This window comes from Tachysurus vachellii, chromosome 20 (genome assembly GCF_030014155.1).
Source record: "Tachysurus vachellii isolate PV-2020 chromosome 20, HZAU_Pvac_v1, whole genome shotgun sequence".
Taxonomy (NCBI): Eukaryota; Metazoa; Chordata; class Actinopteri; order Siluriformes; family Bagridae; genus Tachysurus; species Tachysurus vachellii.
In genome coordinates, this window is record NC_083479.1 from 7,084,371 (window position 1) to 7,107,771 (window position 23,401).

A 23,401-nucleotide genomic window follows, 5' to 3' on the forward strand; every position below is an offset into this window, starting at 1 on the left:
ACCTATATCAGGCTATACAGCACGCACTCTGATTTGATCTTGTTTTGCTTGTGGTGATATCTACTTAGTGCATACAGATATCCTACTTAGTGAATACAGTTCAGAGTTAGTGCAACAGCATAACATTTTGACAGTGCCAGTGCCTTCATAAATTATGGAAGAAACTCCTGTCTCTAACTTGCCACAACACCTGTGGCCTTAGATGCGCATTTGTTTTAGCCGTTAAAAAAAAGAAAGAGTCCTTCATTTTCAATTGTCTTCTCTGCCTGCCTTAACCATGTAAAATATCTTCTTACAAGAATTCTCATTTTCATTCTGGTGGTCATTTATAACTGATGGTCATTCTGGTGGTCATCTAACAGTAGCTTGCAGAAAACAGTTCTATTGTGTATGTCAAGTTACTTGTTTTACCAAAGTTTGGAGTTTTTGAAGTTGAGTGGTCCGGTATTGTGAAATGACAATCAATCAATGTTAATACTTTATGTTGGAATATAAATTCTATTTTGACCTAGTTTTGCATGCATCATATGATGCTTAAACAGTTGAGTGGAGTACTCCTTATTAACAGATTGATTTTTTTTTTTCAAATGTTCAGCTTCTATAGACTGTGATCTAAGCCTGTGCTAATGTAATGTAATGTAAAACAGAAATACAATGGGGCAATGCTGTTCTTTTGATATTTTAATCTAAAAAAAAATTATGATTAAAGTGAAGTTTGATTCTTAGCATCTGTCATAATGTTTGTTTCAGGCCTGGATTACATCAAGGGCCATCTGGAGGAAGATATTTCAAATCAAACACCAGTTGCTGGTTCAAGTGCCTCTGAGGAAGAGGATTTCTTTGCAAGCATGAAGCCTACTCATGGTCAGGAAGGGATCATGCACTTAGATGTCTACCTTGCCTGCAATGCTGATGACAAAGAAATTCTCAAGTCCTTCCCAGCAGTCTGTAAGTTGTCTATTAAGGTCAACACTACTTTACCCGCTGCATCAGCTTGAGAACATCTTTTAAGCACAGCAGATCTTATTTTCAGTCCAAGGGGGGGCAAGAATAGACTCAAAAAACTTTGAGAATCAGCTCCTTCTCAAGCCGAATAAAAAATATTGCCACTTAAGTTATATTTACATTTACAGCATTTGGCAGATGCCCTTATCCAGAGCAATGTACGAAAGTGCTTTTAAGTCTCTGTCATTGAATACATTAACTCTGGTTCAACTAGGTTACAGACATAAGATACCATGAGCCTAAAACACTGTTCGAACAGGGGACAAAGTGATAGTTCAAGTATGTCATGAAGAGGTAGGTCTTCAATGTTAGATCATCAATGCCATTCTGTACTACCACACAAGAAGCAGAATTAATGGCATGATTATTGATATTTACTGCCACAAACTGTTCATTGCCATTGGAGGGGCTTGTTATTTTAGTACGTCATTTGTGATGAATTGTGTAATTTGTTTTGAGATGTTGAGGTCACCTTAATTTTATATATATAAATATACAACTTATATATATAAGTATCATGATAATTTCAATAAACATAAGTGTCAGACGAATTAATATCATTCAATTAATAGATTGGTGTGCTAAGAGTAACATTAGAGTCTTTTCACATATTGTTGATAAAGCATATTGTGACAAAAATGATAACAGGATATTGCCATAATACATCATAGAACTTTGGATACATTTGATGGCAAATACTTTTGTACTTTTACTCAAGTGAAAGTGTAAAATGAGCAGGTTCACTGGAGTAATATTTTACCAACTCTACTTTAACTCTGCTCTCTCTACTGACTTGTTCACCTTTTCTTTGATTCTTGCTGACACTTTTCTCCACACACTCCAACCGCCTGTACTCTTTTACACACACCCGTCACATTCGTATGTTAACGTTTATTTTATATAATTATTTTTGTACGTTAATTAATTTACTCAGCTGAAGATTCCGTTTTGTATAACTTTCCATGATGTAGTTTTTTATTTTGCTGCCACCATACTGTTCGTTTGTTTTCCTGTTTTTTTTTTCTTCTAATTCGTCAGCCATGCGCGTGAAGGTTTGAACCTGGCAGGACGCCGTAATGTTTGTGTTTGGTAGTGACGAAAATGGCGGACGAACTGGACAGAGTACGAATTTCTGAGGCTGAACTACGAGCTGAGGCGTCGAGTATTGTAACATCTAGATACAACTCCAAAGGTTAGTTTGATTAGGTGTATTGGCGCAATACGGTAAAACAGAGTTAGTTGCAAACTTAGTTAAACAAAACAGACTGGATCAGTTTCGAGTAGCTAAAGCTAATGGTAACGCCATTAAGCTAGCTGTTTGCTAGTTCAATAACTTGTCTTGTTATAAGGATTTTGGCAGCTTGTTGCTTAACAGTGCAACGGGAGTGGATGTGTTCGGGTAAATGTGATTTTTTTTATCATAATAAAAAAAAACATTGGCAGACAAACTTGTTTCAATTGGTTAGCACTCAGCAACCGAGCAGAAACTGGTGTAGCAGAAACATCATGCTGGTGTTTGCCTGAATTACAAAGTAAGGCTTGGCTACTTATGGTCACCTTTGGAAAAAATAGACCGTACTTGATATAGTGTAAAGTTTCATTCAACAACGCTTGGAAGTTATATAGCTAGCTTTCAGCTGATAGGAGCAACAGGTTTTTTTTTTTTCGTATTTAATTTGATATACGACAACAAATTAACGCTTTAACAGTTAACTGAATGAGTTATTGTATCAACAACTTTTTCACTGTCTCTTGTTTCTTTCTTAGATGTGCAAAAGACAAGTAAAAAACAAAGTCAGCGAGATGGGAAAAGGCCAGACATCCAGAGATACAATCCAGGCGCAGCACAGATACGCAAATCTAAGGATAGATGTGAAGAGGATAGATCATATTCAGCGGATTCTGCATACACTTTAGAGGAGTCTGTGTCTGATCCAGCTATTAAATTGCCTGACAGCTCTCTACCAAATCCAAGTGAAATAAAATTCACTAGCAGTGACTGTCAGCTTGAACTGAGCACTGTTAATTTTGACTGCAATGATGCTAGTGCATCTTTCAGTCATCAACATGACAGGAGGAGCACTGTTATAAATAGTGAATTGTCCAGCACTGGAAAACCTAATTCTCCAAAACCTCGGAAAATGCGCAAACCTGATCGTAAAATATACCAGCCTGGCGGGAGAAGGAGTCAAGGTTATAGAGACTATAGCACAAACAGTGAGTTAGAACAGACATCACAAGATGTGGCAAAGGCAGAGGACACTACAAGTAATGGGTTGATAAACATAGTCGATCAAAGGAAGGATATACATCTGGAAGAGGAAAAAAGAAATGTTGGAGAAATCAAGGAAGGCCTGAAAAAACAGGTGCAGGGTAAACAAAAGAAATTAGACTTGTCTTCTGTAGACTATGATCAGCCCTCTGTTAACAATATGACTGATAAAGTAGAGAAACTCAACATTAACAGCCTCACAGCCATAGATACAGAAAAGAAGAGTGAAAATGTTGATAGAAGAAGAAGGTTAAGTGGTGAGGCCTCTAAGAACAGGACAGGAAGAGGAGTGGGAGAAACAGGTAAAGTGAAGGAGAAGAAAAAGGAGCAGGAAAAACGAAGGTCCAGAGGGGGTAAGGACAGAGGGTCCAGTCAAGCGTCACTGAAGAGGGAGGAAGGAGAAGGAGGCGAAAAATGTTTGCTGACACATCATCTAGAGAAAACCAGTGAGCCAAAAGTAGAAAGAATATTTCAGTGGGATGTGAAAGGAAAAGAGGCTCTTCAAGATCAGAATTTAACAAAAGAAAAACACAGAAGCTATCAGCCAATAGAAAGTGATGGCAAGAGGCACAGAATAGCTCATGAAACACAACCGTGCAAAGTCAACTCTTCTTCAAAGCGATATTCCAAATCAGACATCAGACGGACTAGAAACCGTACCTATAGTACGAGTTCTGCCAGCAGTGGCACCAGCATGGATGGACCAACAGAGTCTGAAACATACAGATCTAATGAACAATGTGGGGCAGGATTAAAAGGGCCAATGCCTAAGTCTCATGAAAGGTTGATAAAGGTGATGGACCAGAGCATAGCAGGCATGCCCAGGCAAAGTAGAAGGACAACTAATGATATGTCACCCATAAATTACCATAGAAATCCCATAGAGGAAAATAAGGGAATGGAGAGAAATGGAAGAGGAGTCCTTAAAGCCAAAGCAGATAAGAACGACAGTAGAATATCTAAAGAGAATAATGGAGGATTGAGAGGAGCCTTGATTGGTGGCCAAGGAGGAGTCTTGAGAGTTTCCTTGGACAGACAGACTGGATTGTCCTCAGGAACTAGGGAGGAGAAAAAAAAAAATAGCCACAGGGGCATTTTGGTACTCCCAACACACACTGAACTAACCACATCCTCAGAACCCGGTCCTCAGCTTATATGTGGGACAAGAAGCAGCTTAGGCCTGGATAGAGGAAGAGGAAGTCGTGGTGGAAGTACTAGGCGCTTGTGGGATCCTAATAACCCTGATAAGAAACCAGCTCTTTCAGGCAGCCAGCAATCTCTGCAGTCATCTGTCCGACAGCCACTGTACTTACAGCATCAAGGAGGATACGGACCACTGCATTTTCTGGACACTGATGATGAAGCCACTGGTAGCCCTCCTGTGCACCATGGGGAAGACTTTCAAATGAAACATGCTTCCACCATGGCTTACTACAAATATCAGAATTCTGACAACCCTTACGGTTACCCGTTACCAACAGAGTCTTCAAACACACCTCCATGCTACACCTATTCCTATCATCTCCCATATCAGTTACATGGTTCTAATGGGGTGTTCTCGAATCCAGGCATGGCACCCTTTTATGGAATGTATGGGCACAGTGGCCAAGTTTACCCATCTACAGGCATCACCTTTAGCCCAGAGGACACAGAGTTGCAGACAAGAGGGGAACTCGTTAAACTTCTGCGAATGGCTGACAGCCATGAACTCCAGCTCAGTAACCTGCTGTCCAGGGAGCGACTTAGTCGAGAAGGACTAGACAGGATGACCCAGCTGAGGTAAACAAGGACTGATCACACATGGGAAAATATTAAAAAACTGGTTGTGAAGAGACTATAGTAAAGTGTTGCTAATATATTGACCTAAATTTTGTTCTTTTTTCTCCCAGAGCTGAGCTCCTGGCATTGTATGAGAGTATAATTTTAACAGACATCGAGTTCTCTGACACACAAAATGTGGACCAGTTACTATGGAAGAATGTGTTTTATCAGGTCATTGAGAGATTCAGACACCTACTAAAGAACCAGGATATAGATACAGCTTCCCAGATTAAGACTATGCTTCTCACTATATTGGAGGAGGTACATGGCTTATATTTATTTTTAGGATTATTCCTTGTTAAAATCTTTTTGTTTTGCTTTTTTTTGCTGAGAGCTATAATTTTCTCATATTTAATAGGGGTTCTGATGTTTCTGCTTGTTATTTGTGGCTCATTCGTCCCTACTATTTGTGTTCTAGGGGGCAGTGTTTTTTGATTCACTCCTGTTGAAGTTACAAACTGTATTCCAGTTTAAACTAGAAGACTACATGGATGGAATGGCAATACGTTCAAAACCTCTACGAAAGACTGTAAATATTTCTAACTCCAAATCTAACTCAAAGCTTATACTTCCTCCCTGTTTCTTCAAATTTAACATATATCTGGTTATCAATCTGGTAATATATTTAGCAATATTCATATTTTTTGGTGGTAATATTACTGACTGGGCAGTGATATTTTGAAAAAAAAGCTTATTCAGTCAACAAATGAGAAACGTAACAAATGAGAGATTGTTACAACAGGAATTGCTGTAGTTTCTTGAAAATTGCAATTTGTAATTGAGCATTAAAATTTATAACTCAATTCCAGGACCAAATGTGCATAATCAATTTATATTATGTCATTTATAAAGGGTTATGTTGGATCACAAATTGTAGGAACTTTACTGTTCATTTTAGGTGAAATATGCTTTGATTAGTGCCCAGCGGTGTATGATTTGTCTAGGAGATGTCGCAAGATACAGAGAACAAGCAAATTATTCTGCTAATTATGGCAAAGCACGCAGGTCAGTCATTTTGCATTGTAATCCTAGCTAGTATTTCTTAATAAAAGTACTTTTTCAATTTCTCTAAAATTTTGGTTGTTTTTAACAGTTGGTACCTGAAAGCGCAGCAGATTGCACCAAAAAATGGCCGACCATACAACCAGCTTGCTGTGTTAGCAGTGTACACAGTGAGAACGCATTCACTTCATTTAACCTTTTTTTAATCTGAAATCTTGTATTTTTTGATTATTGTTATATACTAAATTAATACCTATTTTTAAGTCTTTGTGCATGAATGCTTAAATTTAATTGGTAAAAAGGTGTGCATTATATAATTTTTAATATGAATTATGAATCAACGCATAATATTAAAGCACTCTTGTAAATGTTAATGATTCTGTAGGGACAAAAGGGACCAAGATAGAGACCCCACACCTTAGTCTAATAAGGTTGTTTAACAAAGTAATTCTCATAATTGTTGATGAAGTCAGATTTTGTTAGAAGATGTTTATGTAACAAAGCAGCCTTAGTTTTAAACACTCTCAGTCTGTCATGCTTTTTTTTTTCTTCACTGTTTTTTGGTAAAATGAAAACCTCTATACTGTAGTATAGGTGAGAACAAACTAACTTCTCCCTTGAACGTTGGAGAAATTTACATTTTGATATAAACTGTGTATAAATGTGTGGTGTCCACTAATAAATTAAACAATGTAATCTTTGGCAAATTGCTATGGTATAAATGAATGAATTCTCAGATATTTTCCTTCCTATAGCAGAATGCTAGAGCATGATTTATTCATAAAATATTTTGCTTTTCTCTTTCACTCTCTCTCTCTCTCTCTCTCTCTCACACACACACACACACACACACACACACACACACACACACACACACACACTCTGCCTTTCCCAATGGTAGAAGCGGAAGTTGGATGCTGTATATTACTACATGCGCAGCCTAGCTGCCAGCAACCCAATCCTCACAGCCAAGGAGAGCCTGATGAGTTTGTTTGAAGAATCCAAGCGCAAGGTTAATTTTTTACACAATTTATTAAATGTTATATTAAAAATACCTAAAAGCTATTAAATAATTGCCAGCAGTCCTTCAAGCTCTATTTAGTACCCAAACCAGTTCACACATTGTTATTAGGTGCTTAGGGATGCATGATAAATATTTATTTATTACAATGTGGGGTTCTACACTGTTGCAGTAACAATGCTTTAAATAATAGAACTATTCAAATTGCTTTACTCAGGAACAGCACTAGGGCTCTTGTGCTTTTGTTGATACTAGTAATGCAGAATGCACACAGCCAGAAACACTAGCCATTAAGCCAATATTTCATTAGTGCTATACGGCCTAAAGTGCTGTGAGGTGTAATGTGCAATTATTTGTGCAATATGTTATTTTGAATGACTCAATAAATTTTATCTCACTAGGTTGAGCACAGACTGAAGGAGGATATTGAAAGTTGCACACAGGTGCAGGGAACAGTAAGAGGTCAGGATTCCACTCGTGTGGAAATCTGGATACGTCCTGCTAAGCAGCCTGGAGTGGCATCTCGCATTGAAGGCACTGGCAATGACTCTGAACAAGTTGGTGGGCTGAGGGCACTGAGTGCAAGTGATGTGAGCTCTGCATCCCATCAACACACCTTTATTTATATTGTAGCCCATGTGTGCAAATACAGTGTCTGCACACAAACCATTAAATTAAATAAGCCTTGTTTCATTTTTATTTCAAATGTTTTAGTTTGTTTACATTCTGCCCAAACAGATAAGATTTCAAAGCTGTAATTTACCTGACAATAACTTGTATCCACACTATCAAGCAGTGCCAGATGCCAACACAGCACTCAAGGCAGCACATACACAAATGCAGCACAACCAATAACATAACACCACAATCACTACACATATCACAAATATTATAAATCTTCATAAAATATATATTAAAACTTGTATGCGTATAAAATTTCCATTAATTTAATTCTGCTACATATATAGATATGTGCATATGTCATGTGCATATGCATAGTGTAGAATTTAGCCAGAGTTGTCCTGAGCCATGCACTGTAAGAAGTTAAACATTTCTTGCATATGACACATTTTGCACACTGTTACTCAGAACTTAGTCTGACAGTTTGTAACCACAAGATTTCAGGCTGAAACATTTTTGGAGACTGTAAATACACTTGAAATTGTAGAAAAAGGTACACTTGAAATTTTAGAAAGAGAGGTTGGAGAGCATTAAATGACATTGTAAATCAGTTAATTATTTTAATAATTTTTGCATAGGCCATAGTCTTTTGCTAGGAGCACCACTTACTAGTAGGGTTGCAAAAGGGGCGGAAGGTTTCCGGTAAATTTCCGGAAACTTCCAACGGGAACTTAATCTGGGGAATTTTGGAAAATTCCAAATTGGAAACTTTATGGGAATTTATGGAAATTTACGGGAATTTATGGGAATTATTTGGAAATATAGGGAGATTTATATAAACTATATCATATACAAACATAAATAAACATTTTGGTTGGGTAATAAGCAGACATGCATGCAAGGTAATACAAATTTTAAAAATGACGTCTTGACTGATTTAATTGTAAGTAGAACTTTGATTATTTCATTGAGTAACACAAAAGTGTAATAAACATTATGCTTGTAATTAACATAATAAACTTAATAATTGTAATAAACATATTTCCCTATGATTGCTGTAAAATGAAAGCATCCCCCACCCTTTCTAAAAAAAAGTCCCAATCAAAATGTAAAATGAAGCATTTTTTCTCAAGTGAGTGTGTGAGGGAGGGTCATCAAATTATCTGTGCATGTGGTAACACTCCTAATTTACTGCTTATTAAGAGTTAGTACAGTAGTTATTAAGTGTAGGTATTGGTTACAATTAAGAATGTAGAATAAGGCATTAATATGTGCTTAATAAGTACTAATACATAGCCAATATTCTATTAATATTCATGCTAATAAGCAACTAGTTAAATGACCCTAAAATAAAGTGTTACTGTGCATGTTATGGAAGAATGCAAGTACATGCAGGGGGTTTGGCCTCAATGGCTCTCCAGTAAGCAGTATTCTATGTGCAAGTGACCGAGGAATGCAGGGTACAAATTCAACTTAAATAGCATTAAATCTTGTTGTTTTAAACAAAATTATGCTGCAATTTTTAACTACATTTAAGTTCCTTGTTATATTCAACTCTGCATTTTTTTTAAAATTCCCAGTTAATTCCCATATATTCCCGTTAATTCCCATATATTCCCGTTAATTCCCATGGAAAGTTTCTAGCCTTGAAAATTCCCGGAATTTTGCAACCCTACTTACTAGTAATTAAGACTCCTTGTAAAGATTATCCATTTTCACAATTCATTAATTCTACTACTCAAAATAGCATAATGAAAGCATGGAAAATTGTATTAATTGGACTAGTTACATAAGCTTTTTTTATTCTTGCATAAATATTTGGCTACTTCCCAGTGTAAATATTGACAGAACTATTGAACCTTTATTGGCAGCCATGAATAAGTGTGGTTGCCTGTGGGTCTTCAGGGCCTGGCTTAGACAACACTGGACTGTGCAGCAGTTTAAATTTGCACCACTGTCATTGTTTCTATGCATTAGCAAGAATCATTTCATCTTTGAAGTTGCCATTTTTTATGTTTGTACTTTTGAGGGTCAAGGGAAATTCCTTGTGTGTGCAAAACATACTTGGCCTATAAACGTCATTCTGATCCAAGCAATTGCCTTGCAACAGTGCCATGATGGTGACAGTGCCCCCATTTTAATGAACATTATTTTTTCTTCTAGATTAATAAGAGATTTGTCTTCAGTTTTCTTCACACTCATGGAAAGATCTTCACTAAAGTAGGGTAAGTTGCTATCTTTGTCTATATTGGCCATGTTCATTGTATTTCTTTTTTTCCCCTTTTTAATTTCTTTCCCCACCTTTTGCTTTTTGCTGGATTGGGAATGTATTAAAGAATTAAATTTTTACAGTTATGAATTCTTTGTCTGGTAGGATGGAGAGCTTTACAGCTGTGGCAGCTCGTATGTTGGAGGAGTTCCAGGCCCTTCTCCAGCATAGCCCCTCTCCTTTGGGAAGTACACGCATGCTTCAGATCATCACAATCAACATGTTCACCATTCACTATGCCCAGACTAGAGGTATTCCCACTCTAATAACACTCTCCTCACATCAACTTGCTGAAGTGTATATATCTATTTAGATGATTATAAATATGTCCCTTCCCATTATTTTCTCAGAAAAAGGGCACGGAGAGGCTCGTTCAGTATTGGAAGAACAGTCTACTTCTCTAGGTTTGGCCATGTTTGGGGTACTCGTCCAGCGTTGCACTGAACTTCTTAAAGAAACATCTGCAGGTGACCAGTAATCATACATTCTTTAAATTCCACTTAATTTCCAAATCAAAATTTAAACAGTATCCCCTCGAAATTTTAATCAAAATAACTTGTCAAAATGATTACTTATAAGCAGTTTAAATTAAGAGCCATTCTGACCAAAAATTATGAGCAGTCCGAATGAAGTACCCAAGCATAAAAAATGTCTTTTCAGAAAACTTCTGAAAACACAAAGTGTATATGTCCAGTTTTGAATTGGTAAGGCAAAGGAAGAATAATTTGTCTGTGTGTCTCAGAGCCTGTACCTTTGGGGGAGGTTACTGAGGAACTGGATCCAATGGTTCGTGTGTCCACTTTACCGACTGACCTGCGAGAGCTCCTGCCCAGTGTTAAAGTCTGGTCTGACTGGATGCTGGGACACCCAGAGCAGTGGAACCCGCCACCGTGTATTTTTGAGTGTGTTGAACACCCAAACATATTTTAGGCACACAAAATGTTTTCACAGAGACCATGTCAGTTGCTATAAAACAAGGACAGACAGTATTTACTTTTTTTTGCTATATGTGATATAAAACTCTAGTTTTGGCTAAACATGATCATCTTTGCAAAAAAGAACCTGAAATTAACATGTTCATGTATGCCCTCTTCCTGAAGAGATGCTGAACATCCTGAACCATTCTTAATCATACCAGTTAAAAAGTTGACCCTTTATCTCCCATATTTTATAACACTTTTTTTTTAAATTGAAAGCAATACTTTACTAGTACTCAAAGATGGATCCTAATGATAAAGGTGATGGAGGCTGTTGATCCTGACCCTAAACTGTGGCCTTGTGCTTGCTAAAATGGTCATGGAAAAATAGAAATATTACATGAAAAGTAATGGTTTGCAACAGTGCATTATTGTGGCTGTTTAAATTGTGTTGGCAGTCCTAACTTATAATAAGCACTTATAATTCCTTCTATGCATACAGAGGTTTCAGAATACAATACACATTGATGTGTATTGTGTGAAACTGTATAATTTGATACATCTGTCATGTATGAAAATTAATACAATTTGTGACAAATCAGTAGAGGGTGAATTCTCCTGTATTGTGTATGTTTCTGTCTGTGTGTCCGTTCAGTGGCAGTCCAGACGTTTGGCAGTGCCTGGCAGAACTATGTAATTCTTTTGCAACTGTCTATCATGGTGAGATTCCACTCTACAAGGCAGATGCTGATGGAGAGAGTGATGAGTTGCGACTGCTTGTGCTAGAGGAGGACAGGATGCTGGCTGGATTTGTCCCATTGCTGGCTGCTCCACAAGAGCCATGCTATATTGACCCAAAGTCAGATATTGTGAGTCTGAACTGCTTGTAGCATCATGTATATTAATAGCATTTGTCCATCCTTACCATCAGGAATAGTGATACACCTTGAGTGCAAAGGTTGATCTCATATCTCTTAAAAATAAATAAAAAACAAATTTAAAGTAAAATCCACCTTCTTTTAGGGCAAAATCCAAATGATTTGATGATTCCATATAACATAATTGAGCTGAACCAACTACCTAGTGCTCTCTTGCATGTAAACATTTGAGAATGTCAGCCATAGATGCACAGCTCTTTTCTATTTTTTCCATTTTGTTTTTATTCGAAGCATGGATACACTAGCTTTGGATTTGTTGCCGAGCTGGTGTAGTGAGTTGCAATGTTTGCTAAAGAAGTACTTTGAGGTAAACAATCATATGCATTGTATTGAGCATGATCACAAGAGGTAATTTTAATCCCTTGAAGTAACTGTAGCAACTTGGACTTGAATCACAAAAATAATTGTTTACCCCATAGTTGAAGACACACTTTGTCAAAGAACATGTTAAATCTTTTGTCAGAGCTTCTAAGTGTGTGTCAAAAGTAATGTGACATTAACACATTACATTTACACGGCGCTGTTTATATATTTTTTTTTCAGGCCATAGCAGCTGACTGCAAGAGAGTGACTGTACTGAAATACTTCCTTGAGGCTCTTTGTGGTCAAGAGGAACCTCTGCTCGCCTTTAAAGGGGGGAAGTATGTTTCCATAGCTTCACTGGACACTCCCAGCCAATCAACTGAGAACAAGACACAATCGCACATCAGTGAGCAGTGTCAGGTCAGAAAACACTCAACAGCACATATCAGCCATAAGTGTTGACCTATATCTTTTGGTCTGTATATTCACTGAGCACTTTATTGGAAACACCAATTTGTTCACACAGTTATCCAATAAGCTATTCATGTGGCAGCAGTGCAGAAAAACATGCCGATTCAGGCTAGCAGCCTTGGGTAATGTTCACATTTGCAATCAAAAGATGAAATAATGTGATCAGTGATTTTGACTGTCACCGTTTGTGCCAGATGGGCTGGCTTGTGCATTTCTATAACTGATGATCCTGAATTTTCAAGCACACAAGAGAAAGAAAAAACATCCAGTGAGTGGCAGTTCTTAGGACAGAAAAGCCTTGTGGATGAGGGAGGGCAACAGAGAATGGCCAAATTGGTTTGAATTGAATGAAGGCTACAGTAACCTCAGAAAACCTGACTGTACAATTGTGGTGAGCAGAAAAGTATCTCAATGCACAACTTGAACATGGGCAAGTTAGGTTCACATTTGTCTGCCACGAACAAAAAGCGAAGGCTGCAGAGGGCACAAAGTTCACTAAAACTGGAAAGTTCAAGGGAAAAAATAGCCTGGTCTGATGAATCAAGGCACATACAAAAAACAGGTCCAGAAGTCTCACTGAGACCTACAGAAATAGCTTGATTGCAGTGACTGTGGCAAAGGTTTGTGCAAAATATTAAGTTAAGGGTACCAGCATTTTTGTCCAGGCCAGTTTCATTAGTTTGTTTTTTAATGTTTCTGTTGAACCACAATTCAAAAACAATGTCTGATTTTCCTTAGTCAATTTATTATTGAAAGTCATTTTTTTAATTATTATTACTTTTGGCAGTTTGAAGTTATTTCAGTGTTTGAGCAGTCCAGATGTAGATAGAATGGGGAATGTCTATCTGGTAAATATTAGCCCACTAAAGCTAGTCATTGCTTGATGCAGTCAACATCACAGCTTACTTGAGTATTGTTGCTGACCATCTGCATCCCTTCATGGCCATAATTTACCCACCTTCTAATGGCTATGCTTTGTCGAGACTGATACTGCTCCATGTCACAAAATAAGTCATCTCAGTCTAGTTTTGCTACAAGAGTTTTGTCCATTCCATTTATCTCAGCATGGTCAGTCAGAATCATACTGATCAGGCATAACATTATGACCCATTTGGCCCATTCCTTTCTAGTATTTGATTTTCCTTTCTCTTTTGCTGCCAAAAGAGCTTTGACCCATAGAGAGACATGGACTCCCCTAGAACTGAAGGTGAGCTGTGGTATCTGGCACCAAGATGTTAGCAGATCCTTTAAATCCTGTACGTTGTGAGGTGGAGGCTTCGTGGATCGGACTTGTTTGTTTTGTACATCCCACAGGTGCTTGATTGAATTGAGATCTGGGGTATTTAGAGGCTAAGCCAACATCTCAAAAATTGTTTTGCTCTTCAAACCATTCCTAAACTATGTTTGCTTTGTGGAAGGGTGCGTTATTATGCTGAAAGAGGCCACAGTCGTCTGGGAATACCGTTTCCATGAAAGTGTGTACATGGTCTGCAACAATGCTTAGGTTAGGTCAGGGGTCGGCAACCCGCGGCTCCGGAGCCGCAAGTGGCTCTTTCATCCCTCTGCTGCGGCTCCCTGTAGATTTGGAAAATAAATATTTAATTTAAATTTATTTTAGTTAGTTGGTTTTTTAAAAAATGTAATTCTAAATTCTAAGATTATGATGCTCTTGTAACATTAAAATAAACCATGTTTAATTTATTTGTTGCTCAAAATATGCGTCATAACTGCCGACTTGCGAAATCCGACACACAGAAGCAGACACATTTTTGGTTTGCTGCAGCCGGCAAGTTAAAATCTTGATGTCATGCAGGGCTGTCAAGTGTCACGCATTGAGAGTGAAGGTCATGCATTTGGGTCTTTTGTCACGCTCTCCCGCCACACATCGTATTTCTCATGCAGAAAAACTTTTTGACTATTTATCATATATTTAATATGCCGCAGCACCCAAAATGTATCTCTATGGAACCGGGCAGGAATCAAGCGTCTCCCCTGGAGTTCTTAGTTGAGCCTGACACAAAAAAAGAGGCTACACAATAGCCAATCAGAAAATAGCACTATCTGCGAAAGATTTAACGCAACAACCAATGAAAAAAATTGGGGTTGCGGGGGGGTTGGAGATGTCACGCTTGCCTGTCTTCAAAACTTGAGAGCCCTGGCCATGAATACGAAGAGGACTCAATTAGACATTGAACATTTTATTTGAAAGTAACCTTCAACCCAGCGTCTTTTTTAGGTTAAAAGGTTAAAAAACGATATATGCAGTGTTATCTTCATTTTAGTTGTCAAAAGGGTTTTGTGGCTCTCGGTGTTTTTTTTCTGTGGGAAATGGGTCCAAATGGCTCTTTGAGTGTTTACGGTTGCCGACCCCTGGGTTAGGTGGTACATGTGAAAGTAATATGTACATTTATGGGAGGACCTATGGTTTCCCAGCAGAACATTGCTCAAAGCATCACATGGCCTTCGGTTTCCGCCTTCTTATAGTGAATGCTAGTGCCATGTGTTCCCCAGGTGAGTGATGCACATGCATTCGACCATCAACGCGAAGTAAAAGAAAACATGATTCATCAGACTAGGCTACCTTCCTTCATTGCTTTGTGGTCCAGTTCTCCATCCATCCACACATATATACACATACACAATTGCACTCAAAACTCAAAAGTTTGCATACCTTGGGAGAATTTGCAAGATGTTTACTTTTTTATTTATTTATTTATTTTTTTTTTTTGAGTGAGAACATGAGTGAGAAGGCAAAAAAATGTGATTGGCATGCAGTCTTTTCTAATAATTGTGCATGAGGTCTTTAAACTCTTTCTCCAAAGGGGTTAACAAGTAAATTATTTTCAAAAACAAACAGATCTTGAACGTATACACGCATCCATCATAGCAGAAGAATGTGAAGAATCTCTGCTATATGACTACAAACACCATTTCAACCTAAACAAAACACAATTCCAACAAAAGCAGCTAAATTAACAGACCAGAAAAATATGTAAACATTGCATATGTAAGAAAAATGACCCAAGGAATCGGCCATTACACTATACAAACACAAGCTGAGATTCTACAGATTATAATGGTATAAGGATCACTACTCAGTGACCAAAACTCACAGAACTATGTAGAAACAAATGCCACTAGACTTTCATACGGCCATAACACTAAGTTTGCTCTTACCGTTGGTGTTTTGTGATTATAATTCACATTCCAATATAAAACTCCACTCGTTTCTTGTAATCCCATGTGTGTTGCTAATAAAACTAGAGAGGCTTACAAAAAAAAAAAAGAAGAGGCTCACTTTAACCCGGATACACATTCAGCTGTGGCATGACGCATATTACTGTAACTGTATTTACTTAGTGGCGAGATTCCAAAACAAATCATAAATATTTATATACCTCTGAATTTAATGAACAGAATACCTCTGATACACAATAGGTAAATTAAACACTTAATGGGGAGATGTTATAAAATAGATTTCTTGAGTTTTTAGGCTTTCACTACCTGAGTTTAAAGTGATGTACTCTCTAAAATTGAACAATTTTGTCAGACAGAATTTGTTCCATTTTCTCTTACTCTGACCTGATAATATATATTCTTATATTTTATATATATATATATATATATATATATATATATATATATATAGATATATATAGATATATATATATAGATATATATAGATATATAGATATATATAGATATATATATATAGATATAGATATATAGATATAGATATAGATAGATAGATAGATAGATAGATAGATAGATAGATATAAACACAAACACTTCTTGAAGCAATCTCACGTGTTACCTTATGTTAGATGTTATAATGTTATATTATAGGTTTGCTGAGGTTTTAGGCTTTTTTCAGAGAGTTATAATCAAGACTTGGCCCTTGCTCACAGTGCCAAAACTACTCAGAACTGGTTTGCTGACCATGGTATTACTATGCTTGACTGGCCAACCAACTCACCTGACCTGAACCGTATAGAGAATCTATGGGGTATTGTCAAGAGGAAGATGAGAGAGCCCAGACCCCAAAATACAGATGAGCTGAAGGCTGCTATCAAAGCTACCTGTGCTTCCATTACACCTCAGCAGTGCCACAGGCCTTTATATCACGCCACAATTTGTGCAAAATGAGCCCTAACCAAATATTAAGTGCACAAATAAACGTACTTTAATTAGAAGTTTGACTTTTCTGTATTATAAATCATTTCTTTGATTATCTTATGAAATATTCAAATATTTTAGCATACTGGATGTTATCTAAATTTAAAATTCCTCTCAGAAACATGGTCCAATATTTTTGATTGCTTTAAAAAAGGATGGGTTTAAACAAAAGTTGCCATGTTCAGTGGAGTGGATATATCTCATATAATATATGTGCATGTTTATGTTTTCCAGGACAACAGTATGACCATGGAGGAGGCATCACTGTCCACATCAGAAGGAGAGATGGATGAAGGGATGGATGAATATGAAAATCAGAGTGATATCCGAGAGTTGAGAGCACGGCGCTGTGCTTTAGTTCACAAACTAGCAGAACAACAGAAAAGGAGAGACAAAATTAAGGTAATTTGCAATTACACACATACACACAAAATATTTTTTACCCCCTCACTTTAACCCTTGGTAACTGTCTGTATGTCCATTTATATCAGGCTGTTCTACAAACCGGAATCCAGCTAGAGCTGGAGATTAGACCTTTCTACCTTGTCCCTGATACCAACTGCTTTATTGACCACCTGGAGGGATTGAAAAAGCTGTTGGCATGTGGCACATACATACTGGTGGTACCATTAATAGGTCAGCACTTTTTCTTTTCTTTTCTTTCTTTCTTTCTTTCTTTCTTTGTCATATTTTTCCATATACTTTTTTTTTTTCCCATAATTAATAATTATAAAAATTTCCATGGATTTTGTGTTCAATGTATATCTTTTCCCTTTGGCTCAGTGATTACAGAGCTGGATGGCTTGGCTAAAGGGCAAGAATGCCGGGATATGGACTCCATAGGTGAGACAGCACATGCCAGGCAGGTGCAGGAATGTGCTAAAGCAGCCATGACTTTTTTGGAAAAGGGGTTTGAAGCCAGAGAGCCTGGACTGAGAGCACTCACCAGCAGGGGAAACCAGTTAGAGTCAATTGCTTTCCGCAGTGAGGACACTTCCGGACATAAGGTATGTACATATTTTCTGTATTCTTTGAAAACAACCATTATGGTGTATTTGATCGTATTAATTGTTTGTGTTTTGCTGTTTTCCCAGGGTTCCAATTAGAATCACATAGCAGTATGCAATATTAAAAAAAAAAGATAATGACAATCAGACGATATTTTACATAATTCCAAAATGTGTTTAACTAAAACTGTGTAATTTCCTTACATTGTACTAGCTCCCTTTTAAAATAGCAGGAGGATACTGATTAATTTAAACAATATATTGAAGCACAATATTTATTATTATTTATTATTTAAAACCGTCTTATTTTCTCTTGTATATTTAATATTGCTCTTTAATTAAGCAAAAATACATTTGATCAGATTACTCGATTAATCGAAGACATTTTTTTGTAGAATACTTGAATATTGTAGAATACTTGAATACTTTACTAAAATATTCGATAGCTACAGCCCTAATTATAGGTCTACGAAAATATACTTGAATAGTTCAACTTCAAGTATGATTAGAGTAAGAATAAATTGAGTTACTTTTTCATATTTCTGCAGGTTTTATATTTCAAACTATGTTACTGTACTGTATCAGGTTTGTTTTTTATATTACAGATGTATCTCAGTCTACCTCAGTTTTATTTATGTTTAAAAAACACTGCACATATTTTAAAACACCAGAAGGTGAACAGCTAGTGAACATCCTAGCACTAAACTTGCACTAAATTCTCAGGTTTCTATTTATATTCTATTCAGAATTCTATTTCTTTTCAGGTTTATATTTAATACTTTGCACTATTTTATTACACTTTATTAAGCATTTCTTACATTTTCTTTCATTTTGCACCTTAAATGTTGAGATAATTGTTAAGTGTTCATTGTGACTTTAGACTTATGTTTACATTTTAATTATTTGAGTTTTCCTGGTTGTTGACATTTCTGTCTTAATAACTGAAGGGATTACGATAAGAGGAAGGTTTAGCTTAAAATAAAAATGTTTAAATGTAATATAATTTTATCCTGGTCCTTATTTTAAATGGGCCATAAAAAAGTTCAATAATTATCGATATCGACCGATATGAAACACTGATATCGTGATACAGTTTTCGGCCATATCGCCCAGCCCTACTAACCAGTCAATCTGCTAAATTTAAAAACTTTTTCCCCAGACAGTTATATGGGCTGTTATATAAATACTAGCCAAAAACGAAGAAGGGTGCTTGGCTGTCTAATAATATTTACATCATCCTGTAACAAATAACAGCAATAGCTAACAGTAATTTTGTTACATTACTACATGACAAAATTTGGCACAAAAAGGACCTGCATGCCGCTACTTATGCGGAGCAAACTAAGTTTGAAGATATCAGTGTGTCACATTGCTTTGCAATGTTAAGTGCATTGTTTTCTGTGTTCCCTGAGTACAGAACCTCAGTTCACTTTATTAAAGAGCTTTGACTGGAGATCTGGCTGATTGCTTAGTAAACCCTACCTCACTTATTGCCATTACAGAGTTCTGAGTAGACTCACTACAGCAATTCAACCTAGTGTTTTGCCAACTTTAACTCACACACTGATAAATACAGTTGTACTCATGAATCTGTTTTTAGGAGTTATATATTTAAAGTGTTTAGAAATTATATACACAATATGCTTAAATACAATAAAGTGATTACAGCTTAGATTCAAATAAATGTTTCTCAGTGAGTAGTATAAATGAAATTAGCATTGTGCTAATCTGTAAGTGGATTTGAACATTTGACTAGGTTATTAAAAATGTTGATGCCAAAACATTACAGCACTGACAGTTTTAGCATTAAGCTAAATAATTTTAATAGTATGTTAATTTATGTTTGCTTTAATAAATCTTGAGTCTCTAAGGAGGACATTTATCAGGAACTGTAAATCTCCTATATCTGAAATTTGGTACAAGTGCTAATCTGTCAGGGGATTATTTACCTTTACAGCATTTGGCACACACCCTTATCCAGAGCGACTTACATTTATCTCAATTATACATGTGCAGTAAAGATTTAAGGGTCTTGCTTGATGGCCCAGCAGTGGAAGCTTGATGGTCCTGAAATTTGAATTTGCAGCCTTCCAATCAGTAGTCCAACACCTTAACAACCAAGCTACCACTTCTCCTGCATACCACATATGAACACTCAAATACATGCACACACTCAGTCAAATTTTAGGTACATCTGTAGTTCAGATCAGTGAAGTCTTGCGGTTTTGTAATCATGTGGCATTAATCACTCTTTACAACCCATGTTCCCTTTCCTGCTGTTTAGCATTGTAATTATACAGTGTAGCATAAACATTCAATTAATTATGTTCACATTTTTTGATCCATTTTCCTCACCTTGGTTGGGTGTTTCCATGAATCAAACTTAACTTCTGGTATATAAAATGCTGAATAATATCTTAACATCTATTTGTTGTCAAGTCTTCATATCAATTATCATCAAGTCTTATTGTCCATTTTTATCTCCAGGGCAACAATGATGATGTGATTCTGTCCTGCTGCCTGCATTACTGTCAAGACAAGGCTAAGGAATTTATGCCTGCTCAGAGAGGTGAGAAATATGTTTTCCTTTAACTAAGCCAGCAAACATCTATGCTAATTTGTGTTGACTTTTGGAAAATATGCTGTTTTTTGCTTCTTGCCCTTTGTTTGTGTGTGTTTTGAACTGATCTTCCTGTGTTTACAGCTCTAAATCTAATCATTGTATTTTCCATCAGATGGACCAGTTCGACTACAGAGGGAAGTGGTTTTACTCACAGATGACCGTAATTTACGCGTGAAAGCTCTAACACGTAATGTCCCAGTTCGAGACATCCCTGCCTTTCTGAGCTGGGCTAAAGTAGGCTGAACTAAGGAAAAAGACCTCCTGATGTAAAAACAAAGCTCATTCTCCAGTGCAACAGAGTGGAGAGCAAGAATGTGGCACAGAGTAAGCTTAAGAGGGAGTATGTTTGTGAGAGAGGAACTAAGCAAAGCTTTTTTGTAACTAACTTCATCTTTTCATGAAGATGAATTTGTTTATCCTCTTCATAACAATCATGAAGTGACGCAGGAGAGTTTTAGAGATCATGAGTCAGGCTGAGCTGACCAGAGTCCTGTGCTTACGTGTGTGTGGGGGGTGGGGGGGGGTGTGAAAGAGTGTGGGTGTGAAGGAATTAGTGGATGGGTGTGTGTGAGAGAGCGCGCATCTGCACAGAAGCATAGGGCAGAAAAAAAAGTTGCTACAGTATACCTGTAAGCTATAAATATTGAACATTATGTAGCTTTAAGTATGAGAGCTGGGAATCAGATATGAAAAACCAGATCACTCTGATCTAAATATTCTTGGATGTGATCACATTGGTCCTCCACTGACTACCATTGGTTCACAGCAGAGAGAGACATTTTTTGTCATCTTTTGTTCCTTTCCTGTGGCCTACAAGGCCTTAAAGACATCCATGCCATTATCTTCAATTAAACATTATTTTTTGTTTGCCAGTAAATCACAATAACTAAATGCTCAGCTAATTATGCTACTTTTGAGTACGTTTTAACTAGACAGACACAAGCTTACGATAATTTTGAGATGTACATATTTGTCAAAAAAACTTATGGTTGGCCTTAGAATATGGTGTTTTGCAGCTCCAACCATAGCCATACATATGTTTCATGTAAAATATTCATCTGATATTTTAGTTTTATGGGCTCATTGTTCTTAAACTGAATTTAAAGTATTTCATCTATGGGCAGTCCACACATCACAGTTTTTTTCCTCATTTTGGTCTAATAAATCTTTGCAATCTTGCTATTGTGTCCCTGATTTTGGAGAATACTTGAATTTAAACTTGGGTGACCACTGAAAGGTATATTCACTATATTTAGTTATATTTACTTACACTGTACTCAAATCATTGGCAATCACTGTCTAAAAGGTAAGATTAAAGAAGGATTAGTCACTTGAAGAATAATTAGGTTTATCAGTTACTTCAGTAAAACAGAGCACAGGTTAATTATTAAAATAAATTTTAGTGTTTACTAGAATTATGTAATTTACAAAATACACACATTAGATACATTTAGATATGAAAATGTCTGCGCAAACTGTCTGACTTAAATATTACAATAAAAAACCTTAACTGACCTGCAGATAAGTATAAGAAAATACTAAAAATAAATAAATAAATAAAATTTTAATCCTTAATACAAAACACAAAAAATATAAATTAGCAAACAGGCCAATGGTAATACTACATATTTTCAAATGTAATTGGATTTATGTTAATATGTCTTGATAATTATTAAGATACAGAAATCTGACCGAGCATTACTGTGTGAATATTGAAATGAAGAATTAGCGTCAAGATAAGTTAAAAAAAAAAACTGCATATATGTTTTCTTGTCTGGAACTGTGTTTTGTACATTAGCAGTTTAAGCTTCATGCCACATTGTACTATACATTGCAGCTACCAATAAAAGAAATAAATCACTGCAAAGTTGGCACAATCACTAGAAAAATCAGGAATTAAGTAAATTAAATAATGCTTTTTGTAAGTAACATATCAACCTCACATATTTTAGGCTACATCAGAGTAAACAAGACTGTTGAGTACAGTATTACTCAATTACTAAATACTCAATGTATTTTACAGCAGTTTGCTATCATGATATGTAGTATGTTATAGGAGCACATTTTCTTACAATAATGTAGCTTTATTGATTTTTAAATGTTATGTACCTAAGACAGCAATGGTTTAATGTTAGTAACAATTAATATTTTAATTCTTTACTAATGATTAAAGTTCTTTTAGGAATTAACCCAAGATGGATGGATTTTACCCCATATACGTGTGAGGATAAATATGCTAATGTTATCTTATTGTGTCTCTAATTTTTTTTCTATGCATAAGCTTTGGAGAAAATTATATAAATTTTTTAATAGCATAGTACAGATGAAATCATAGATACACTGAAAGAAAAAACACAACAAGTGTGTGGTCATCTTAGAGGTGTGTATGGGGTTTTTATCATGTTAGAATACTGCCCTGTGGCTGAGTCTCCGAAGGGAGGGGATTACGCTCTGCTTCAGTATGTCACAGTAAGTACATGTTGTCATTCGTGGTTCCCTCAATGAACTGTAGCTCCCCAGTGCCAGCAGCACTCATGCAGCCCCAGACCATGACACTCCCACCACTCCTCAACTTGTTGCCAGTAAAATTAACAATAAGCATTAAATTGTAAACTATGACTTTTAAATTAATTTTACTGATTGCTAAACAAAGGGTGTTATAATTTAACTGTAGGACATTGACAATATTTTTCAATATATCCTAATTTAAATGCCTTTTTATTTACCTTGAGTAAATTGGCAAGCACCAATATTTTTTCTGGTCTCCAAAAACCTGGCCAAAGTTTTTCAGCAGCCTAGAGCCGTTTTTCAAGACATTATGGATGCTTTTTAAAATATTTCATAACGAGTATTGTTCTAAATTACTGATAAATACTACATATTTATTCAATCTGCTAAAATGCAGATTGAATAAACATACTGATTAATGTAAGCATACCATCCACTTATGGACAT

General features: G+C 36.4%; 1 protein-coding gene across 1 annotated transcript; it reads left to right on the forward strand.

The window, feature by feature from the left end:
• Window positions 1–2,038: 2,038 nt before the first annotated feature.
• Window positions 2,039–21,625, forward strand: smg6 (SMG6 nonsense mediated mRNA decay factor). Its single transcript, XM_060895379.1, has 19 exons — window positions 2,039–2,197; window positions 2,773–5,056; window positions 5,167–5,359; window positions 5,517–5,627; window positions 5,997–6,103; window positions 6,192–6,270; window positions 7,002–7,112; window positions 7,523–7,711; window positions 9,906–9,967; window positions 10,117–10,262; window positions 10,362–10,478; window positions 10,754–10,913; window positions 11,584–11,797; window positions 12,410–12,589; window positions 17,051–17,218; window positions 17,308–17,452; window positions 17,600–17,823; window positions 20,311–20,392; window positions 20,559–21,625. Exons 1-19 carry the CDS (start codon window positions 2,107–2,109, stop codon window positions 20,687–20,689), a joined length of 4,794 nt encoding a protein of 1,597 aa, XP_060751362.1. The 5' UTR covers window positions 2,039–2,106; the 3' UTR covers window positions 20,690–21,625.
• Window positions 21,626–23,401: the final 1,776 nt, after the last annotated feature.

Coding starts and splice junctions, on each gene's coding strand:
- smg6 (XM_060895379.1), top strand. CDS start 2,107: ATGGCGGACGAACTGGACAGAGTACGAATTTCTGAGGCTGAACTACGA. Junction 5,628..5,996: donor CAAAACCTCTACGAAAGACT/GTAAATATTTCT, acceptor TGTTCATTTTAG/GTGAAATATGCTTTGATTAG. Junction 20,393..20,558: donor ATTTATGCCTGCTCAGAGAG/GTGAGAAATATG, acceptor ATTTTCCATCAG/ATGGACCAGTTCGACTACAG.